The sequence below is a fragment of the Pantherophis guttatus genome, chromosome 1 (assembly GCF_059756535.1).
Source record: "Pantherophis guttatus breed Tessera chromosome 1, ASM5975653v1, whole genome shotgun sequence".
NCBI lineage: Eukaryota > Metazoa > Chordata > Lepidosauria > Squamata > Colubridae > Pantherophis > Pantherophis guttatus.
The window spans coordinates 174,187,298-174,210,353 of NC_142063.1; the positions used below are offsets into that span (position 1 = coordinate 174,187,298).

At 38.8% G+C, this 23,056-nt stretch overlaps 1 protein-coding gene across 1 annotated transcript in view; it reads left to right on the forward strand.

Moving 5' to 3' along the window:
* The window catches only part of CPS1 (carbamoyl-phosphate synthase 1), a 176,711-nt gene that overhangs the window by 128,843 nt on the left and 24,812 nt on the right, over positions 1 to 23,056 (forward strand). Inside the window, exons 28-33 of the mRNA XM_034432365.3 lie at positions 460 to 535; positions 10,613 to 10,690; positions 12,310 to 12,417; positions 14,127 to 14,216; positions 15,839 to 16,009; positions 18,400 to 18,474. Coding sequence (XP_034288256.2) covers positions 460 to 535; positions 10,613 to 10,690; positions 12,310 to 12,417; positions 14,127 to 14,216; positions 15,839 to 16,009; positions 18,400 to 18,474 — 598 coding nt within the window. The remainder of the gene's footprint in view (positions 1 to 459; positions 536 to 10,612; positions 10,691 to 12,309; positions 12,418 to 14,126; positions 14,217 to 15,838; positions 16,010 to 18,399; positions 18,475 to 23,056) is intronic.

The following is a 23,056-nucleotide window of genomic DNA, read 5'->3' on the forward strand; positions in this document are numbered from 1 at the left end:
TAAAATTGCATTGACCAGATCTTATGTAAACCAGTCACAAAGACTCAGTGCCCTTAAGTTAGACCACATTTTACCAAGAAGCATTTCTGGCAAACATCAAGTTGTGTTTGAAATGTCTGAACAAGCAAGTTTTGTTAGGAAAGTGTTTCTCAAATTTGGCAACTTTGGGATATGTGGATTTCAACTCCCAGAATTTCCCAGCAAGGCTGAGAAACCTTGTTCTAGAATATCTCCTATGTAGCAGAATGATTACCAGCTCCTGGTTATTAATCCAGACACACACACACCTTTTTAAAAAAATTATTCCTTTGGAGTATCTTATGCCCATTTTTATCTTAGTGATAAGTAAGGAACAGTACTGCTTTTTTTTTTTGGGAGAACAGTTCTTTCAGCTTTTCAGATCATTAGATACAAGAAGTTTTTGAATCTAAAACTGTTTTCTTTTATCTTTCTTATTAGTGGTTCAGCAATGAATGTAGTACATACAGAGAAAGAAATGAAGAGGTTCTTGGCAGAGGCAACCAGAGTTTCACAGGTATTAGACCAAGTTTTTCTTATCTTTTCAATTAAACTATCCTCATTTTTTGTACATTTGAATACTGATTGTTTCAGGATGTGAGGTAATTTTAACACAATTAACGTAATAATCCATTTCTAATTGATCCATATTGTTCTCTCCTATCTATATTTATAAAGAGTATTATACTGCCCTTATATCTAGCTAACTCACAGGAAACACATCTGATTTCTAAATTTTTAAAAATATTCTTACTAGCACGTTGGTGGTAAATTCTGGAGGGATCATCATATCTCAGTCCAGAGTCATATTCCTGTTCCATATCTGTGCCTCAGAGAAGACTTTAGAAATTCAGCAATAACTTAGCTTCTATTTCTTTTATACAGCATTCAACAATGCAGTGTTTCTGCTGAGTTGCTTCTGTAATTGTCACTGACATTGATGTTTTATGTATGATAAAGCTGTAGAATCAGTAGGTAATCCCTTAACATGATTAAGATGTCTAAGGATGCTTACCAGCGTAACCAATCTCTAATTACCTGGACATACTGCTTTTGATCTGAGTAGAGAAAGCCAAATCAAGCTGGATTATATAACAGTGTATACTACATCCTTTGGGAAATTCTGTTGTGAGGAATAACTGGAAAGAATTGTGAAATGTAAACATCATCTCTCACTCCCCTCCATCCTGTTCAGGATGTACAGCTAATCCTTTACACAATGGCACCCAGCTGTAGGACAGGGAGGCAATGTTTTCATTTAAAAAAAGAAGAGAACTGCAGTACAAAGGTATTTTGCTTCAGGGTTGGCAGAAAGTTCTAATTCAACTGAACAGACCAACCTATGTTCATCCAGGCAGTCGACTTTATAGGTTGGTGCTAGTTTGGAAAGTTATGACTGTTTTAAATCTCTTTAGGGAAAGAACTGGGGAGAAGCTTGCTGAAGGCTAGACATGATTAGATAACTTGATACTTCTTGTCAGTAGGCACCAGGGAAGAAAGGAGCCCCTTTTCTATCAGATTTGGCAAAGCCATCAGTGGGCAGCAGAGGCTCCATAGAGTTAGAAACATTCACTTCAGGGGTAGTAAACAAGCAAATAAACAAAATCTGTCTTTCAACCCTGACACTGAGGAATGTTTAGCCCTATTTTAAATATATCTTTAAGTAGATGACTGTTACATTTTAAAATAAACCACTTCTGTGTTACTGCGCCTATCTTGTGGAGCACCTTTGCATGGACCAGTTCCTGTGGATCTTTTGCATGGTGTTAAAGATCCAGATGTTCCCATATTTGGGGAACATCTGGGGGGAGGTTAAGCACCCCTCCTTATCTGATTGTATTGTCTTAGTAATTGGAAGATGAATGGCTTTTTGACCCTAGGGATCTTTTAGAGGGATCCTGTTTCCTAAAGTGTGGTCCTAGGACCCCTGGGGATTCCCAGAGATTCTTTCATCAACAATCAAAATTATTTGCCAGCCTTCTTTGAAAAATAATACAATATTAAAATCCAATCAAATCGTCATGAGAAGCGAATACATCAATTTAATTTTTATGTGGTAAATATTGATAAATACAGCCCAAACAAACAAAAACTCTTTTGGGGTCCTCCAAAATTTTTTAAAGTGGAAAGGTGTCCTGAGAGTAAATGTTTAAGAAAAACTACTTTAGAGCATGGTTTTGGAATGCTGGTTTTATGAACTATGTTATTGATTTTTTTGGTTTTTAATTTGTACATTGTCCAGAATAATCTTAATGGAATATATGACCAAATAAATTGTTTACATACATACATACATACATACATTACATACATACATACATAGGCAGATGATAAGGTTATGTCCTTAGGGCCACTACTGGGCAGAAGATAAAAATTCCCCTCATCAGGGACATATTTGGATTTTATTTTCTCTTGACAGTACAGAAGGTAAGGATCAGATTAAAATATAGGCAGCACATTCTTTCCAAGACTGACCTTTTGTCAGGACTTCAGCTTTCAAAAATGAGCCAGCCAGCAGCTTCTATCAAGACACTTAGACTGGATTTTCAAGAGCTTAACATCCAACATACCAATCACTTTTGGACATCTGGTTCCAGCTGGGAGCACTCTCCTTTTTAGAAAATGTGGTGCTCTGTGTGATTGGCTTAGTGTCACACACTGAATGTGTGTTGAGAATTAGAAATACAGTTAAGATTTATTGAGAGCTCCTTCTGTGCCTGCCTGGCTTCCTGGACCATGAGATTGCCATCAGTGCTTTCTCACCATCACAGTCTCTTAACTGATGCTGCCAAGATTTCAGATACAAAGAAAAGTGGCAAACAAGAAAATTTTGGCATTATTCCAAGTAAAAGCTGTTAGCAGGTAATTCTGAAAAACTATTTGACTAGACATTATACAGTTTTGAATGATAGGCCGTGAAAATGTATAGCCATGGCAGGGCATCCATAATGGGGAGAAATATTGGAATAAGATTTGGGCAGGACCAGATTTGGACAGAATATCAGGCTCTTATACAGCAGAATGAGTAGTAAAAATGCCAGATATTGCAGACTCAGTTTACTATATTTTGAAGTCAGTAATTTAAATATAAACTTCTCATCTCCAACTCAATTGAGTCAAAGCAGGTGGCAGCATCTAGCCAATTTCAACTGTTTTCTAAAGGCTAAATAGGGTTATCACTTGAACAGGAGACCACCAGGAAATCCCAGGGATGTAGACTAGCCTAAGAAATTTTGAAAAAATGAGTAAAGGCAATGGCAAATTAGTGGTAAATACTATACTCCTGTGGACATGTCCATACATTCACCAGGAACTAAAAGAAGACTTAAGTTTAACTGCTAAAGTCCAGAATCTCCCTACCACTGTGCTGCTGGGAAGAGAGATTTAAAACACCGTTTTTCTGTATTTCCCTCATTATTTCCTATGCTATTTTTCTCATCCATTTCTCATTTATTCTTTCATCTCTCCTTTGTCCTTGCCTTGTCACATCTCATCAGCATCTTACTTATTCTCAATTCTGCTAAACAGAGGTGGGGAAAGAGTTATACCCAGGGTCCTGGTAGCTTGGCATGGTATACCTTTTATTTCTTCAGCTTTTCCACCCAGATTTCTTTCCAGCCAGTTCAGAGAGTTAATTTTTCTATTGCTCTGATTTCTTATCCTGCTTGTTGAAGACAAATTCATTGTGCATTATAATTCCCATAGAACACCAATACCATGTACTAAAACAATAATAAATCCCTTTCCTGAGCTGTTTGCAATTTAAATTTTCACAAAGAGGAAAGAACCAGAAGGGGAGGAGAGACTGCAAGGAGTCTTACTTCTTGCAACCTTTAGCTAATGTTGTCCAGGATATCAAATGTGGATGTTTATAATACATTTATTGAGAGGCCAAGTTATAGAAAAGCTAGGAAAGCTGAAAAATGGTGCCAAGGTCTGTTCAGGAACTGGATTCTAAGGAACAATGTTGCACTCTTAATAAGTTCTAAGCATGTCGGTCAACGGGGAAAAATATCCAGACTCCTTTAGAAGTGAGAAAGTGATGAAACTTGAACAAGGAGAATGGATAAAGATGTACAGTTAAAAAGAATCAAGACTATCAAGGCATTGGCAAATAAAAAAGGGGATATAAAAGTTTAAGGAAGATTATCAAATGTTGATAGAGATATGACAAATAATAATAATAATAATAACAACAACAACAACAACAACAACAACAACAACAACAACAACAACAACAACAGGAAGGGGGGGAAATGCAGAAACCCAGGGAAGACATGATGAAAGCACAGTCAGAGGATATCCTCCTACTTGATGCTAACAGAAATATAACATTGTTGTAACTTATTTTTGCACTGGTCTTGAACTGTAATGGGAGGGAGGGGGGTAGAGAGAGAGAAGAAAAGAGAAAACATACATAAGAAGAAGGAGCAATTAAAGCCAGAATGGTCTACAATACTTGTGAAGTGGGCTGAACTTTATTAAAACATGTAATTTACACACACATCAACATTTTTTGTGGTCTGTTAAAATCTCTATCTATACTAAACGTTTTTTTCATATCAAGAGAAATATTAAAAATATGACTTTTCTTTCTTAGATCTTAAAGAATATACTGCCCAATCCAAAATTTATTTGCATTCTGCCCAAAATTTACTGCCCCAAATTTATGTGCATTCTACCTCATGTTCTTCTGTATATTCTTTTTGATTTTGAAGGACAGTTTCCAAAAATAAATTTCAGAATTCAGTAGATTTTACAATGGTTTTGCTTCTATAGTAGGAAATAGGAAGTCTAGAAAAGTGCAAATTGTTAACACATCAGTTTACACTCTTTAAATAAGACCTGTTAATTCCCAGTCCAGCAAGTGGAAAGAATCTTGCAAGCAAGGTTTTTCTTGGATATCCCAATACCTGGCTCCATGTGGGAGGAATATTATAGCCAATTATTTACTGTCCCAAATTGTAATGGATTAGAGGAGCCACAAAATGATCTATAAGAGGCTTGTGGTTTCACCCCACTCTGATCTCTGGTGATTGAACAGGAGACTAGAGGACTCATTCAGATTCAGGCTCCAGGGGAAAATCTATACCCTGAATTATTCAAATGTCACATTAACTGGTGGGCTCCCTTACTTGCAGGTTTATTTACTCATAAATAATTACCACCAAATTCCAACTGGTTGGGAGCTCTCTATCATGGTCCCCATTGACCAAAAGGGTGATAAGGGTAATCCCTCAAATTATAAACTGATTAGTCTAATTGACATCATAACAAAATTGTATGTCAATTATCTTTTGTATAAAAGACACAATTTTGTACAAAAGACACAAAAAAACTGGGAAACTGAAAAAGGCTGAAGAGCAAACTGGATTTAGATCTGGGAGCTCCACTATTGATAACTGTTTTATTTTATGCCAACTAAGAGAAAAATACACAGCTAAAGGGAGCCAACTGTTCACAGCTTTCATAGACCTCATTGCAGCGGTGAAATCCGCCTGCTTCTATCCAGCTCGCCGAACTGGTAGCACTGGCAGCTGTCATTACATCCCAGTTTTTTACCCTCTGCACATGCGCAGAAGAAGCACGCACGCACTCCCGGGTGCTCCCGTTCCCAAACTGGTAGCGAAGGTAAGTGGATTTCACCCCTGCCTCATTGCAACATTTGATTCAGTGAGCAGTGACCTTCTTTCAAAGAAACTTACAGATCTGAGCATGGATCCCAAACTCCTCTCTTTAATCAAGGAACTAAACTCAAGGGCATGCAGAGGATCATATTATTCCCTAACAGAGAAAATTAGTAGTGTTAAAGGGTTCAGACAAGAATGTATATTGGCTTCATTTTATTTAACCTGTATATTAACCATGTCCCAAAATCCCTTCATTTAACTGATATGCATATGCCTAAAGTTAAAAATAAACATGCAAATATTCTGCTTTATACTGATGACATGGTATTTATGTCATATAACCTGGTAGGGATGAGAAGACTGTTGCACAGGTTTAGTTCATACTGTGCATTCAACTACTTGAATATCAAAACATCTAGGACCAAGGTAGTTGTTTTTTTCCTCGAAGAGGTGGACTAGGAATAAGTAGAGTCTGCATAGTGAACACATAGTTTAGGTTAAGTCCTATCAATACTTAGGATTAGTTTTGTAGAAACAAATTTTTACCTTCCACAAAAAGGACTCTTTAAGGGCTATACCTTATACCAACACCATTAAGGCAGTTCACTAACCACAGCTACCCAGTCTATCTAATTCCAATCATAAAAATATATAACAGCCTTCCAGACTGGGAATTGTACCATCAGGCAGCAGTAATGTCATGGCTCAGGGAATGGATAAATCTAAAGAATGGAAGAATTTTAACAATTGAGGGCCATGACTTGCAGAAAGGTTGGCATGCCTTTATTTGGGATGGATAAGACAAAGCCCACAAGTATTTCCAGAGGCATCAAGTGAGGGAAGTACTATTGGAAACTTGGATGAAAATTAAAAGGAACTTTTATCTAAAAATCCCAAGATGAATGTTGACAATGGAAGCCTTGGTCTACCCTAATTTAATTGATTTTAACAAAATACTAACATATAAGGAATTGTTAGATGGATTAAGGAATTTGAAATCTAGATAAAAATTATTGGATGAAGGAATTAAAATTGATTGGTGGCCCTATTTACAAAAACAAACAAAATATAAAAAAGATTTAGAAGTATATGGATTTCAAACTGACCAACAAGAAACGGACAAAATACTGAGACCGATGAAAAAATAATTACCAAAATATATAAATGCCTCATTCAATTCAAAATGGAGGAGGAAATGATAAAGGAAACGATGATAATTTGGACAAAAAATTTTGGGTATAATATTGAATTAGAGTATTGGGAAAAATTATGGGGAACAAATTATAAGATGACGTTGTCGGCCGCCTATAAAGAAAATATTTATAAAATGTTTTATAGATGGCATTTACCCCCGGCAAGATTGGCCAAGATATCCCAAAAAAATGCACCAAATTGCTGGAAATGCAATCATCAACATGGGACATATTTCCACATGTGGTGGACATGCCCCAAAGCAAAGGTATATTGGTTAAAAATCCAAAAATGGTTAGAGGAAATGACAGGGGAAAAAATTCCTATGAAACCCGAATTATTTTTATTGGGAATTATAAAAGAGAAGATTAGGAAAGAAATTTATTACCTCATACTTCACATAATCACAGCCACCAGAATTTCATTTGCACAAATTGGAAACACAGATTTGCTCCATCAAATATGATGATCATAAAAAAGGTGCTAGAATGTGCAGAAGCTCGGGTTAGTCTGAGTTGTAGGGGGATTTGAGCTGGTGAGCTGCGTTGCTGTTGTTTGGCTTTGCGTTCGTGGTCGTGCCACATCTTCATGGTGGGTGTCAGTCTGCTTCATGTATGGATTGGAGGGGTTTAAAGTGGCTAATGATGCAGCTGCGGTCTGGCTTCTGGTCCGTGGTCGTGCCTCATCATCGATGTGGGTTTGAGTCTGCTTTTTGCGTGGATGTGTGGTGGTGACATCCTGTGTGGCCCTCGTGAGTGTGGGTCTGATGTCATTCCTCGTGTTAGGGACTCGTTTGTCAAAAAGGGCGGGTTTCCAAATGGCTGGTAGGAGGGAAGTATCATCTTGTTTATTCATGCTGTGTGGGCGTTTTTCTATCTCGATGGCTTCTCTGATTATTCTGTTGTTAGTGTTCAGTTTTGGCGATAGTTCTGGTCTTTTTAAAGTCAATTTCATGTCCTGTGGTTTTAAGGTGTTGGACAGGGAAGAAGTTGGTTCCTCAGAACACTCAGAAGTATTCTTCAATGCGTGCACTTATTCTTCTGTTGGTTTGTCCGATGTATGTGGTGGGCAGGCAGTGCATGGGATTTCATATACTCCTTGATTTTCTAACTCAATTTTGTCTTTGGGGTTTCTTAGGATGGTGGATATTTTTCGGTTTGTGCAGAATGCTGTCTTGATGTTGTGTTTGTGGAGGATCTTGCTGATTCTGTCTGTGGTGCCTTTTATGTATGGGAGGAGGGCTTTGCCGTTTTCTTGTTCTCTGCCTTGGATTTTAGTGGGGGTTTCTTTTTGGATTAGGTTGGTAATCTTATTTCTTTGGAATCCATTGGATGTTAGTACGTTAGTGAGAGTGTGTAATTCGGTTTTTAGGTGTTGTTCGTCAGCTAAGCATTTTGTTCTGGAGATGAGTATCTTGGCAACGGAGTTGATCTGTGGTGGGTGGTGTGCAAGTGCGTGCAGATAGCGGTTTGTGTGTGTTTTCTTCTGGTAGATGGTGTGTCCTAGGGAGCCATTGGATTTCCTTAGACTAAGACATCCAGGAAGGGAAGTTGGTTGTTAGCTTCTGTTTCCATGGTGAACTGTATTTTGGGGTGTAGATTGTTGAGGTGTGTGAGGAAGTTGTCCAGTTTTCTTTCCCGTGTGGCCAGATTATGAAGGTGTTGTCTACATATCTGAGCCAGAGTTTGGGTTTGTGATCAGATTTTTCTAGAGCTTGGGTTTCAAAGTGTTCCATGTAGAGGTTTGCAATGACAGGTGAGAGGGGTGATCCCATGGGTGCTCCTTCTATTTGTTTGCATTTTTGTCCACTATAGATGAAGTATGCTTTGGATAGGCAGTGGTTGGTCAGATCTAGGATGTGCTTGGGGGAGTTATACTGTATTTGGAAACCTGCCCTTATTGACAAACGAGTCCCTAACATGAGGAATGACACCAGACCCACACTCATGAGGGCCACACAGGATGTCACCACCACACATCCACGCGGAAAGCAGACTCAAACCCACACCGATGATGAGGCACAACCACAGACCAGAAGCCAGACCGCAGCTGCATCATTAGCCACTTTAAACCCCTCCAATCCATACATGAAGCAGACTGACACCCACTATGAAGATGTGGCACGATCACGAACACGAAGCCAAACAACAGCAACGCAGCTCACCAGCTCAAATCCCCCTGCAACTCAGACTAACCCGAGCACAACCAAGCCCCCACCCAAACAGAACACACTCCCATCCAATCAGAGCACAGCCAACCCCCCATCCAATCAGAGCACAGCCAACCCCCCAACCAATCAGAACACACCTCCATCCAATCAGAACACAGCCAAGCTCCCACCCAATCAGTTCACACCCCCACTAGCAGTTAAAAGGAAGAAACAGCTGTGATCACACATTGCTCCTAGAAGCATGAAGCCAAAAACACCAGCCTGAAGATGACGAATGAGACTTCGTCAAAACGTCACCAAGACACTTCCAATTTTACGCAGGAGAAAACCCGAATAACCAAAGACATATATCTATCTATCTATCTATCTGTCTTCTTAAGTTTTCGTGTGTGTGTATATATGTAACAGCAACAATTTTATTTATTTATTAAATTTATATGCCACTCACTGTCAATATCATTCCTTACTGGAATAGATACTGTACATTTAAAAATGATTCTTGGGGTGGATAAAACTACCCCAACTCCAGCAGTAAGAACAGAGCTGGGTACACTCCCTATACAAAGCCATCTAATAATTAAAGTTTTCAACTAATAGCTGAAGATCTTATCTATTGACTTGGATAGACACCCACGCTCTGCTTCAAAGATCAATCAGTTGCTGATTGATCAGTTGAGCCAATCTACTTTCAAATGCCACCTCACAGTGCGGATTCTCTATCCAATTCCCAATCAGATCTGAAGGCCAGGAAATCTTTTAAACAAAGTGCCATTGATGTGGCTGTCCAAGATGATTTTGCATTGCTTAAACATGTTAAGTCCTTGAAGTGGCTGGCTCAACACAAATCAGCCTCCTAGTTAGGGAAGAGTTTAACAACCAATATGCCTCAACATCTTAGAATAGCTTTTTCTAGAGCTGGTTTCCAACAACTACTAGACTCTATGGTAAAATAGGGGAGGTTTCATGGAGTTCCATCTGAAGAAAGACTGTGTATTTGTAGAACACCAACTGCTGAAATATCATTTTTCTCTGCAAATTATATTCTGCAGAAAGGACTGTTTACTTACATTCTTATTTAAAAATTTAACATTTCTGGGGCACCTGGAAGATTCTGTAAAAATGACTATATCATTTCCTACCAACTCAACAGCAGGTTGTATATAGGAATTATGGGAGGCAGGCTTGAATTTATCTGTTTTTCTTCCTTCTTCCCAATGTTTCATGGATCAAGAACAGTGATGGTGGGAAAACAAATCTCTGCAGGAATATAAAATTGAAGGCTACAATTACCAATTGCACTCATGGTGGCAGGATAAGGATAGGGAGTGATTGACTTTCCACACAGGAAGAAATTTAATGTAGACTTTGACAGCCAAATGTACACTAAGGTCTGCATTCCTTTAGAATTAGTGAGATGTGTGTAATTGATTTCAGTTTTGTTACAGTATTTTTATTTCCATTTTAAACTCTCTAGAGCCATAAAAGCTTTGTGAGAGCAATTTTCTTACACTTTTTTCTTTTAACTTTACTTCTCCAGTTCAATTAAATATTTCTAAAAGTAGTTACTAACTTGAATACTGAACATATTCTCTCTTTATAACAGGAACACCCTGTTGTCCTAACAAAATTCATTGAAGGAGCTAGAGAGGTGGAAATGGATGCAGTTGCAAAGAATGGAAAGGTAGACGCTTTTCTGCTTTGCTTTTTCTTCCCAGGATTTATAAAACAATCATGAAGAGACTTGACAAATGTTCCATTTCAACTCTAGATAGAAGTTCTTTACAGCTGAGCTAAACAAAGGTAGACTGAACAAAGATTTTATACAACCACCTAGTCTTGAGAAATGTTTCGTCAGTAATCTGTTTTTTTTTCAGTATGAGCTTCTTTAAAGATCATATTGCTTGCTCTTGCTTGTTGGAATTACTTTTATTGTTTTCAGTTTCAGCAGGGAACATTGCATTTACTTAACATTGTTTGTAATGCATCGAAAAGCTGTCACCTTTGCTTATTTGCCTTTCATCTTCCCACAGTAAACTGCTGGGTGTAGTGTTCAGTGCCAATAACCTTTCTCTTAAACCCTCACAAGGGCCATTAGATACTGGGCATCTTTCCATGTCATAATGTATAGAAGTGCTATACCAGATTAGTCTGATAACTCACACAGTCCAAGATATTTATCATTGCAACTGACCATAGCAATTTGATAGAATTCCCTGAATTGTGTGTACAGAAAAAAAACCCAAAACATAATCCTGGTTTAACCCTCCAGCACTGACATTCAGCATTTTTCCTGCTTCTGCTGATCACAGACTTTACAAAACATTGCAAACTTCATTTGCCAGAAAAATTGCACCTTGAAGGACTACAGCTCAAATTCACAACCTAGCCATTTTTCAGTTGTCTGATTATCACGTTGAATATTCTTCTTTTTCTCACAGTTAATTTGGCAGTTCTCTCATTCCTTGGTCCCATAACTCTCTTCTGCATAAAAAAGAGTCCTGCTTGAAATCCTCTAGCTAAGTCACTGAATCATATTTAGCAGACCATACATGTGAAATACATAGAACCAAGCCCATTGAGCATCATGTCAGGTCTATTAAGGCAGTGACACACTATGACAAAAAATGTACCTCTGAGCTTTTTGTCTGATGGTGAATCAAAAGAGAAGAAAGGAGGAAGTTCTTTTTCCAGTCAGGAAAAATGAAGCAGAGACAAATAAATGAAAGAGGCTGAATGAGCCCTCTAGGTCTCCTATTAATCCCTACTACTGAATAAAGCAAAATTTATGCTTCTGGAGAGGTATTTTTAGCAGGATTTTATAAGTCCACCAATGTAGATTAATTATGCTTAGAAACTGCAAAGTCCTCTTATGCTGTTCTGACATTATTCATATACCAGGGACTTAATAGATATATTTGGTAGTAATAATAATAAATATTACTAATGCTAATAAACAATTATTGGTTTTTGAAATAGCCTGCATACATTCTCTGTCCACGATGACTTTGTAAAAATGTCAGTATCATCATAGGAGGAGGGAGTGAGTCAAAATCACTTTTCTAAGTTCCTGAGATGTGTGAAATACAAATTCCTTCATCAATTGCTCAGTTTCTTAACCCTTGTGCTAAATTACTTTTCTGAAGCTAGGAAACATTTAGAAAAATAATCCAGTTAGCCAGATATAGTCATATAATGCATGCATATTTTGGCTTCATAGTAACTTCACCTATTATAAGTTGCATGTTTAGATCTGACTAAACCCATATAAAATGACTGTATTTTCTTGGCTCTTTGGAACAGGTTATCTGCCATGCCATCTCTGAACATGTGGAAGATGCAGGAGTTCATTCTGGAGATGCTACTTTGATGTTTCCTGCACAAACAATTAGCCAAGGAGCCTTAGAGAAGGTCAATATTTGGTTAACTATACAAGACAGAGGGGTATCATGGGGCTAAAATGCATGATATCCTAAAAATTCATCTGAAAACTATTCAACTACAGTATTTATCAGAATTTTAAGCCAGCTGAATGTTGAATAAAGTAGTTGCACACTTTTCTGATGGTCAGCTGATACTGTAGGATTACTTATGGCATCCAGTAGCATCCAGTATCTCTCTCAGGTTGTTGTTTTTTTGAAATTGCTAGAATATATTCTAATTTAGAGCAAGCATATTATCTTAGAACCTCCTTCATCGGCCTGGTATCCTCCAAGAATACTGGACTTTAATTTCTGTAAGCACAGTTCAGTGTGGTAAAAATTGAGAAATGATGGAAGCTGAACTCCAATATATCTGGGCACTAGATTGGATAAAGCAATATTATTTGTATTTCATCACTCCATAATATACATCAATTCATAGACTTAGTCTTGCATATCATGTTGCCTCCCTGATTTTATCTAAAGTTGTAGCAACATAGCATACAGTGAAATATCTAGCGTAGCAGTAGAATAGTCTTATAGTAAGTGAACTTGAGAGCTCTCATTCCTTGGTCCCATAACTCTCTTCTGCATCAAGAAGATCAGAAAACTACAGAGATAACCTTGCGGAGGCCATGAATTAAGCCAGAGAAGGCAAATGGCATTGGAAAGAAACTTAAAGTGACCCCACCTTCATTTTCTTTGGTATAAGAGGGAGGAAAAGGAAAATATTGTCAGATTTTCAAGATTCTCTTCTGTAGCCTCTCTCAATAAAGTAGAGTTCCAGTATTTCTTGTGAAGTCCATTTCTTGACCTGGTTTACATTGAAGGGCTGACATTAATCTTAAAAGCCTGGCAGTGAGTTTTTTTTTCCTTTCCCTCTCAGAGCCTGCTTCATTTGCAACAGCTTAAAACTGTTTCTGAGTTTTAAGCAGTGCAGAATATGCTGTACTTTTGCTTTTCATTTTCATCCTCATTCAGAGGGGCTTGCTCATCTGTTTGACTGTCCTCCTTATCAAGAGTCACTGCCCTTGCCTCTTTTCTTTGAACTGATAAATCCTTGTCCTTTGCTACTACAGTCATTTAATTTTCATCAAGGGTTGCTACAAGCTTGCACTTGCTGCAAAAATACGCCTGGTGGTTGCCAGGCAGAAAGATGAACATGGCATAAGCACTGCATATCATAATTGTAGTCTTCTGACAGTTTATCTGCACTTTTAGTTCTTGAAATACAGTGCAACTTTTAATTCTTCTCAGGCAAGTATTAATACAAGTTCTTGATTTAGAAAGGAATTCTGCTAAGGACTTGTCTACCATCCTTGCCCCTTCCCCTGCATCCTCCTGTTAGTTCTCATTGTTTTGCTTGCTCATCATTTAGGCCTTAGATAAACATAGTTGAATGAAATTAATATAACTGAACTAAGTTTTTTAATGATTTCTGTTTTCTTTTTGTTGATTTCAAATTTTGAAATCAGATATTATGAAGTAAGGTATGATGTAGATAAATATGAAATCAAATCAGATCAATATTAAATATTTATAATTAGAATAAGTGTAATAAGATTTACACTCACATTTCTCAGGCTACTTGGGTAAAATTAAACAGTTTTTTTTCTTTTGTTTCTATTTATTTTACCTTTAATGGACTTTTATTATTTGGCTGAATTAATAATGAGGTGTTTTTATGTACTCTTATAGGTGAAAATTGCAACCAGAAAGATTGCTGATGCCTTTGCTATCTCTGGACCATTCAATATCCAGTTTCTCATCAGGGGAAATGATGTGTTGGTGAGGCCTTTTTGAATGTAGAAAATAGTAGATCATAATAATAAATAGCACATTTTCTAAAAAGCCCTCTGTTTCTTCATGCACACCCGCCAAAAATCGGTCAAAGCTGTTGCTGCTGTTTGCTGTACAGCACAGGCTAGAGGAAGTCATATAATTCCTGGCTTGTTTGATGCCCCATGGGTGTACAGTATGTGCCATTGATATTCTGTCATTCACTGCTGTATAAGGCATTTTGTGGTACAATTTTGAAAGAACGGCTCCGTTTGTCCAGATAATACAGTAATTTGAGGAGAAAGCAAGCTCTGTAGAAATGCTGTCTGTCAGCAAGCATGTTAGCTCAGCATTTGCTTTAAATCAGATCAGTACTAAACAAGATTTGTAAGAATATTATAAGCGACTCATCTTATTGGTGTGGCAGAAGTTTGACTCTGCGATATACAGAGCTTGCTATTTTGCAATCTTGGGTTATTATGTATAACTCAAAAACAAATAGGATAGAAGAAAATGCAAAGAAGACATTTGTCTTCCAGGTATTCTTGCTTACGGGATAGTTCACCTACTACTATGTTAGATACAATATTAACTGTAGGAATGGGAAAAGGAAGAATGTCAGGACTGCAAAGAGCTGGAGAGGGGTTATTTAATACTTCCATTTCTCTGTGATTTTCATGAAACCTACACATACTCCACTTATCATAGGCATCAGTAGAGACATATTACAGCTGTCTATTCCTTACTATAACACTTCTTAGCTTTTCTCCAAACTATAGCTAGTGTATATACTTTTTAAAAAATATGCTTGTTGGTTGAAGTCAGCTGTTAAAATTGCATTGGGTTTGTTCCACTACCCTCAGCCACGATATCTTCCCCTAAAACCCAGGAAAGCAATTTAGCCACTGTCACACCCTCTCTCACTATGGATATGCTGAAGGCCTGCTTCAGTAAGTAGTCCCATTTCACAGCCCCCCTACAATAAGTTCATGGCATCAGTTGGAAAAACAAAACAAAAATGAATGTATGCTGTTGCATGTATTATTGGTAAGCTTGTACAATACCTTCATCATATACAATGAGCTGCTTTTACAAACATGTGATCTTGCTCGAATATGGCAAACAAAAACTTCAGAGTGCTCATGATGAAGCCAAAGCTTTTGATTCAATTCTATTCCTGTCCTTTGATAATCCCTGTGTCACCCTTTTGTATCTATATTGTTATATACTTCATCTACAGTATTTATCTTCTAAACTTGCTATGTTTGTTGGAAGATGTAATTTGTATAGATTTGGGAAAATAATAAAAACCATGCTGGAAATGTTTTTCAGTATTGATTAACAATTTGGAGACTATTAGTGACTGTCTTGAATGAATGTAATCTCAGAAAATGCTGGGAATTTAAAACACTTTTGTCCATCTTATTGTATGTATCCATTGCGGATGTAGGTAAATTATGTCTTTTCATTATGTTTGTAGGCAGGAGGATAGAGAAAGATATGATAAATATTCTAATAATGTCCAGAATTTGTAAGGTTATAAATAGTTATCGGTATAAATGTGGTATTTATCTTTTTTCACAATCAATATATAGGCAATCATTAAAAGATTTTTCCAATCTCTCTCGTAGGTAATAGAGTGTAACTTGCGAGCATCACGATCTATTCCATTTATATCCAAGTCCCTTGGCCTGGATTTCATTGATGTGGCCACTAAAGTGATGACTGGGGAACAGATCCATGAATCCTCCCTTCCTGCACTGACAAATCCTATGATTCCATCAAATTATGTGGGCATTAAGGTATGTGTGGAGTGATGTAGAATAATTAGGTAATTACACTTATGTGGCTTATAAATGTAACTTCATAAGGTTACATTCTTTTTATCCATTCATTTAATTGGGGAGAAGAAATAGGTAAAATAGTCCTCCCCATCGATATACATTGTGCTGAGTATTAAAGTACCACATTAAAAACCACAATCAGACATCCAAATAAAATGCATATTAACAAAGTCTGTACATTGAAACAAAGGGTAAGTTTAATGAATAGTATATTACATTTGGAAGATGGATAACTCAGTGTCCTTGTAAATAGGTTAGCCTTCACTCTTCTTAGTAAAATTGCTTCTATCTAAATGAAGCAGGTGTGTATAATCAATGTCCCTCTGTATAATACACCATGTGTTCAAGGCACTTTGCATTTTAGCTGAGAGCTAATGACTGAAAACACAATGTCATGAAATATTTGGTAGGTTACTGTATATAGTTTTCTTTGTGGATCAAAATAGGGGTTTATTTTGGAACTCACAAACTGTTCAAGTTGGTCTCTTGTTTAGTGTTTTCATGGAGGGTTGGAAGTTTTTAATAATAGTTGATGGGCCCTTTTCAGTAAATTACTACCCTTAATTTTTTCAAGCTGAATGCCAACCTCCAGAAAAGGGTAAATTTATCCCTGATTGCTCCCCATTGTAAAATAGGTATTGTAATATCACAGTGATTTGCATGGAAATCCTTCTGTTCTAAGCAAAATCTTTTTTAGGCATCAAAAATGCTTGTAAATGCATACAGCAATTATTATTATTAAAATGCCAGAAATAATTAAAAAGTTCTGAAGAGATCCTAGGGGAAAAGTTTTTGAATCATACATTATTATGAATTAATTTTATCTTCTCCTGCAATGCTTTGATGAGCACCCCAATCGTATCTTCTTTCCAGTTTGGAGTTGCTTTTCCATCAGAGGGAAGAATCTTCCCCCAGAACATCTTGCCAGAAGGCAGACTTATCAAAAATGGAAAAGTCCATTATTTCCTTCCATCTTTTTTCATGGCCACAAAATGGGAGACCAGTCATAATGCTTTTCTGGGATGGAATAGCTTGGCAGCTACATCTCCTCTTTCCGTCCTCCTTAATTGTGTCATTCAAAGCAAATGGTGGGAAAGGGCCTGCAAGAAAACCTTCAGAAATTGATATAGGTGATAAAAGTCTCAGTGGACAACAGAGTCAAGTCTTGGGTAAAATATGTGGTTTACTCTGTACCAATATTCTGAATGCTATAGTCACAGTCCTATTGCTGCCTCATTTCTTTAATTATCCACCATGGAATGATGCTAGTACCTGTTATGCATCTGTGAGACAGTTCTGGGCTTAATATATACACTATATGTATTTACTGTATGTAATGTATGTATCACTCACACACATACACATGGGGATGGATAGTTGGTGTTGTCCATTTGGTGGTGTACTTAAGGAAATATAATGGTACAGTGTCAGGATTTAATGTCAGGACCATTTCCCTTCTATCCCTTTTTTTCTAGCATTTGCTGGTAGTGGCATCACCTGCTATCCCGTTCCTAATTTCTGATTCTCTTTGAGAATAAGTCCAATTTTGAGGCACAATTTGAGGCACAATTGGATTTGTCCAGCACATTCTGTCCACTCTCTGGGTTAAAAAAACCAAAACTTTAAATAATACAAATTCTAAATTGTACTAGAATGCATAAAACACAGAGATCCTCCCGCCCAACCTCTGCCCAAGGCAGGAGATCTTATACCATCCTAAACAAATAGATGTCCAATCTTTTCTTGAAAACTTCCAGCAATGGAGCACCCACAATTCCAGGAGGGGAGCTCTTCTATTGATTAATTATTTTATCAGGAAATTTCTCCTTAGTTCCAGGTGGGATCTCTCTTTAACCAGCTTCCACCCATTGCTTCTTGCCCTGCCTTCAGGTGCTTTGGAAAATAAGTCAACCTCCATCTTTGTGGCTTCCCCTCAAATGGAAGGCAGCTGTCATGTCATCCATAATCCTTCTCTTTGTTAATCTAGTCATACTGTACCTTAGATGTTTATCATATGGTTTAGCCTTCAGACCCCTTATCATCTTTGTTGCTCTTCTCTGCACTCTTTTGTATAGTAGCAATGCAGTATTCCAAGTGTGGCATCATTAGTGCAGTATAGAGTGTTACTATCACTTCTTGTGATCTTGAGGAAATATAACATTTTGGCTATGTGACACAGCTTCATCTTCCACTAATATCCTGCCTGTTAATATCTTTCCTATTCTACCAAAATGTCAAATCAGGTTCTGGTTACCAAAATGTTGCCCACTTATATCTTGCAGCTAGAGTTTACTGTATTTGGAGAATTAATGTCGCAAATGAATTCACATGTCTTTCTCATTTTCTAGGCTCCAATGTTCTCCTGGCCCCGTTTGAGAGATGTTGACCCTATTTTACGATGTGAAATGGCATCCACTGGGGAGGTATCAACTTTTATGATGTTTTCTCACAAAGGTCAATCATTTCTATTGACCTTGGATCAGAATAACCAGAAAATGATTCTTGGAGAACAGTCCACCTTTACATGACACTACATTAGTAATATTTTTATTATTAAGTTGCTTTGTTTTTGTAGTGAATCTTTGAAGTGAAAAAAAAACCAATTTAAAACTTTTTTTTTATTATCTGAAAACAGCCTTTCACATAAAAAATATCAAACTTATCTGATAGAATGTAACTTGTTTGACCACTGGATGTCCCCCTTCATTAGTGTTTGAGTCCTATCTCTTTACAGTAGTTCTTCCAAAAACTTTGTTGCTCTCTTCTCCTCCCTCCACTCCCAGCACACAGAAGAGTATCAGGTTTCAATAAATATTTTAGAATAACAAACATAATATTTTATGAAATATTTCTTGATATCATAGAATATATAGCCTCAATGATGTAAAGTCTACATCAGGTTCCAGAGGCTACATCAGGCTTTAGAACATTTTTGTTCTAACAACAAACAAATTGGTTTTAGTCAGTTTGGCTTAGTGGTTAAGGCACCTGGCTAGAAAGCAAGAGCCCATGAGTTAAATTCTGCATTAGCCATTGTTGTGGCCCACCAGTGGCCAGCAGAGCTGGCAGCAGATTCAGACAGTGAGGAGGTTGGGGAGGAACGTGGGCCGGTCTTGGAGTCTGGGGAAGGCTCGGATGATGGCTCTAAGTCAGAGGCAGAGAGGGGGCCAAGGCCACCTGGTAGTTCTTTGCTGCCTCTGGAGTCTCTGGAGTCTGACATTAGTGAGGCAGAACAACAGCATGAGCCTGTTCCCAGTGTGCACATGCACAGAGCTGCCAGGAGACAGGAACAATTAAGAAAAAAGGGTCAACTTGGGAGTAAGGCTTGGAGATGATTGGACCCTCCCATAAGACATAAAAGAGAAGCGAACAGGACGTGAGCTTTTGCAGAAAGCAATTAGTTTATCTGGTTGGTAAAAGCTATGGAAAAGTTCTGTTTGACTCTGTGCTAAGTTTGGCCTTGCCCTGCGTGTGGCAATTAGTTCTCTGGCAGCTTTTCAAGGGAGATAAGGTGAGTGTTTGTAAACACTCCCCTGCAAGACTGTTTGATAAGCCTTTCGGACTGGCTTATCGGACTGGGAATGACAATAATTCACAGCCGTCTGAATTAAAGAGGTTTGCCGGGACTAAGTTTGTGCTGTTTACTTTTTAAGGAACCCTAGGTCAGAACACAATGAAAGCCAGCTGATGACCAAGGCCAGCGACTTTCTCTCAGCCCACCTCACCTCTCAGGGTTGTTGTGGAGGAACTTGAATGTGAAAGTAACATCAGGGTAACAAAATCTGGGAGATATATTTATGATTTGTTAAATCATGATGCATAATATAGAATGTGAAATAAAAAACCCTTCATGTATTCTACATGGATGTATATTTTTTCTATTGTTAGAATCCAAGATGTATAACCTCAACAGGATTCCAGATTTTATTTGGTTTCAGCCAAATATATAGCCCCAAATATGCTTGATCCAGGAGCAGTCTATTCTTAGCGCAATACCAGTACTTCTCTATAGTCTAGGACTGCAAATGGTGTAAAATCACCCAAAGTAGATATTTCATCATGCTACCAGTGGTGGGTTGCTACTAGTTCACCTCAGTTTGGGCAGGAGGCTCCGCCCACCCATTTGGATGTCATCAAAAATGATCTGCCACAGAAGTGGCGCACGAGTGAACTGGTAGCAAAGGTAAGTGAAACCCACCACTGCATGCTACCCAATGGTGGATGATTGATTTCAACTGTCTAGGAATATGATAAACAAGTTTAACAGCTGAATATTTTTATTAAACTTTTTTTTACCAGCTGTTCCAAATTTTCCATTCTTTTAAGTCTTTCCAATTCAGGGACTGAATATTTAGTTTCTTGTGAAAGGTATGCCAAATTGGAGGGAGGGAGGAGGGAGGATAGCGGGAAATGAACGTTACTGCATATGCACAATGTGCATATTAACTTGATAATGGTGATTAAGCACGATAATAGTCTGTGTTTTGGGATTTGAGTGTCTACAAGTATTCAAATAGGGATACCATTGAAAACAATGCCAATAGACCTCCAAGGTTCCTTCCAGCTCTATTATGATTGAGCTACACAGCATCAATATAAAGTGGTGCATCTGACTGATATGCAAGAATCAGAAGGAAGACTTTGCATAATTCTACCCTTATCATTTTAGTAAACATTCTTCAAAGAAAAAAAATTACCCGAACCTCATCTGAGCAAACCTCATCAATCAGATCCGGGGGGATTTGGACTCTGATTGGGTAGATTCGGGCAGAGTGGCGAGGAATAGTCTTGAGAACGTTATCTGGGAAGAGTTTGACACTGTGACCCCTGATGACGTGGACAGGATTCTGGGGAGACTTAGTGCGGCCACATGTTTACTGGATCCATGTCCCTCCTGGTTAGTACTGGCTTCCCGGGAGGTTACACGAGGCTGGCTCCAGGGAATTATTAACGCTTCGTTGAGTGAGGGTTACTTCCCCACAGCCTTGAAAGAGGCGATGGTGAGGCCTCCCCTCAAGAAGCCTTCCCTGGACCCGGCAGTATTAGCCAACTATCATCCTGTCTCCAACCTTCGCTTTGTGGCGAAGGTTGTCGAGAGTGTGATCGCACGACAGTTTCCTCAGTACCTGGAGGAAACGTCTTATCTAGATCAGTTCCAGTTGGGTTTCAGGCCCGGGTACAGCACGGAAACGGCATTGGTCGTGTTGGTAGATGATCTCTGGAGGGCTCGAACAGGGGTTGCTCCTCTGTTCTGGCCCTGTTAGACCTCTCAGCGGCTTTTGATACCATCGACCATGGTATCATGCTGCACCGGTTGGAAGAGTTGGGGATGGGGGGCACCGTGTTACGGTGGTTCTCCTCCTTTCTCTCAGACCGGTCGCAGTTCGTGTTGGCAGGAGGGCAGAGGTCGACCTCGAGGCCTCTCATTTGTGGAGTGCCTCAGGGGTCAGTCCTCTCGCCCCTTCTGTTCAATATTTATGTGAAGCCGCTGGGCGAGATCATCCGTGGCTTTGGGGTGAATACCATCAGTACGCTGATGACACCCAGCTGTACATCTCCACCCCAGGCCACCCCAACGATGCCCTTGAAGTGATGTCCCAGTGCCTGGAGGCTGTGCGGATCTGGATGGGGAGGAACAGGCTCAGGCTCAACCCTTCCAAGACTGAGTGGCTGTGGTTCCCGGCATCCCGATATAGTCAGTTGACTCCATCACTGACTATCGGGGGTGAGTCTTTGGCCCCTGCAGAGAGGGCGCGCAATCTGGGAGTCCTCCTGGATACGCAGCTGTCCTTGGAGGAACATCTGACGGCTGTAGCCAGGGGGACCTTCTGTCAGGTTCGCCTGATTCGCCAGTTGCGGCCCTTTCTTGATTGGGATTCCCTGTGCACAGTCACTCATGCCCTCGTCACCTCTTGCCTGGACTACTGCAACACTCTTTACATGGGGCTCCCCTTGAAGAGAACCCGGAGGCTCCAACTGGTCCAGAATGCGGCCGCGCGGGTAGTCACGGGAGCCGCATGGCGCTCCCATACAACACCTCTCCTGTGTGAGCTGCACTGGCTCCCAGTGGTCTTCCGGGTGCGCTTCAAGGTGTTGGTTATCACCTTTAAAGCGCTCCATGGCATAGGACCTAGTTATCTTCGAGACCGCCTGCTGCTACCGACGGCCTCCCATCGACCTGTGCGCTCCCACAGAGAGGGCCTCCTCGGGGTGCCATCAGCCAAACAATGTAGGCTGGTGGCCCCCAGGGGGAGGGCCTTCTCTGTGGGGGCACCTACCCTCTGGAATCAGCTGCCCCCAGAGATAAGGAGAATCCAAGACCTCGGTGCCTTCCGCCATGCCCTTAAAACCTTCTTTTTCCAACAAGCCGGGCTGGCCTAACACTTTTAAAAATGTTTTTAATTGTTTGTTATTGTTTTTAATCATGGGGCCAAATTTATATATATATATTAATTGTATTTTAATGTTTGTAGTTTATGTTTTTACTTGGCTGTTCACCGCCCTGAGTCCTCAGGGAGAAGGGCGGTATACAAATTTAACAATAAATAAATAAAAATAAATAAATATTGACATACACCTATGTGTCTGTATTATGTGTATGGTCTCAGAAATGGGCACAGTTTATATTTCCTCCTCAGGAATTTTCTATACTTGCAACGTAGCTATGATTAGTTTTGGCTTGAGTGAATATGGTGATTAAATTTATAAGGGAATTAGTTTTAAAGTCAATAAGGACTGATGAAATGTTATAAATAAATTAGAGTATACTGTAAATTGAAATGAAGGGATCATTATATTGACCTTTATGATTCTAAACACATTTACGCCCAAGTGCTTCAAATACATGATAAACACAGTTCTATTCAATAATAGATTAGTTCCAAAAGTGTATTATAGAATTGCAATATAATTATAGTGAACTTGATTGAATTACAATGTCCATTTTTCACATATAAAGGCCACATGAAATTATAATATTGTATAGCTAATACTAGAACATGTCCT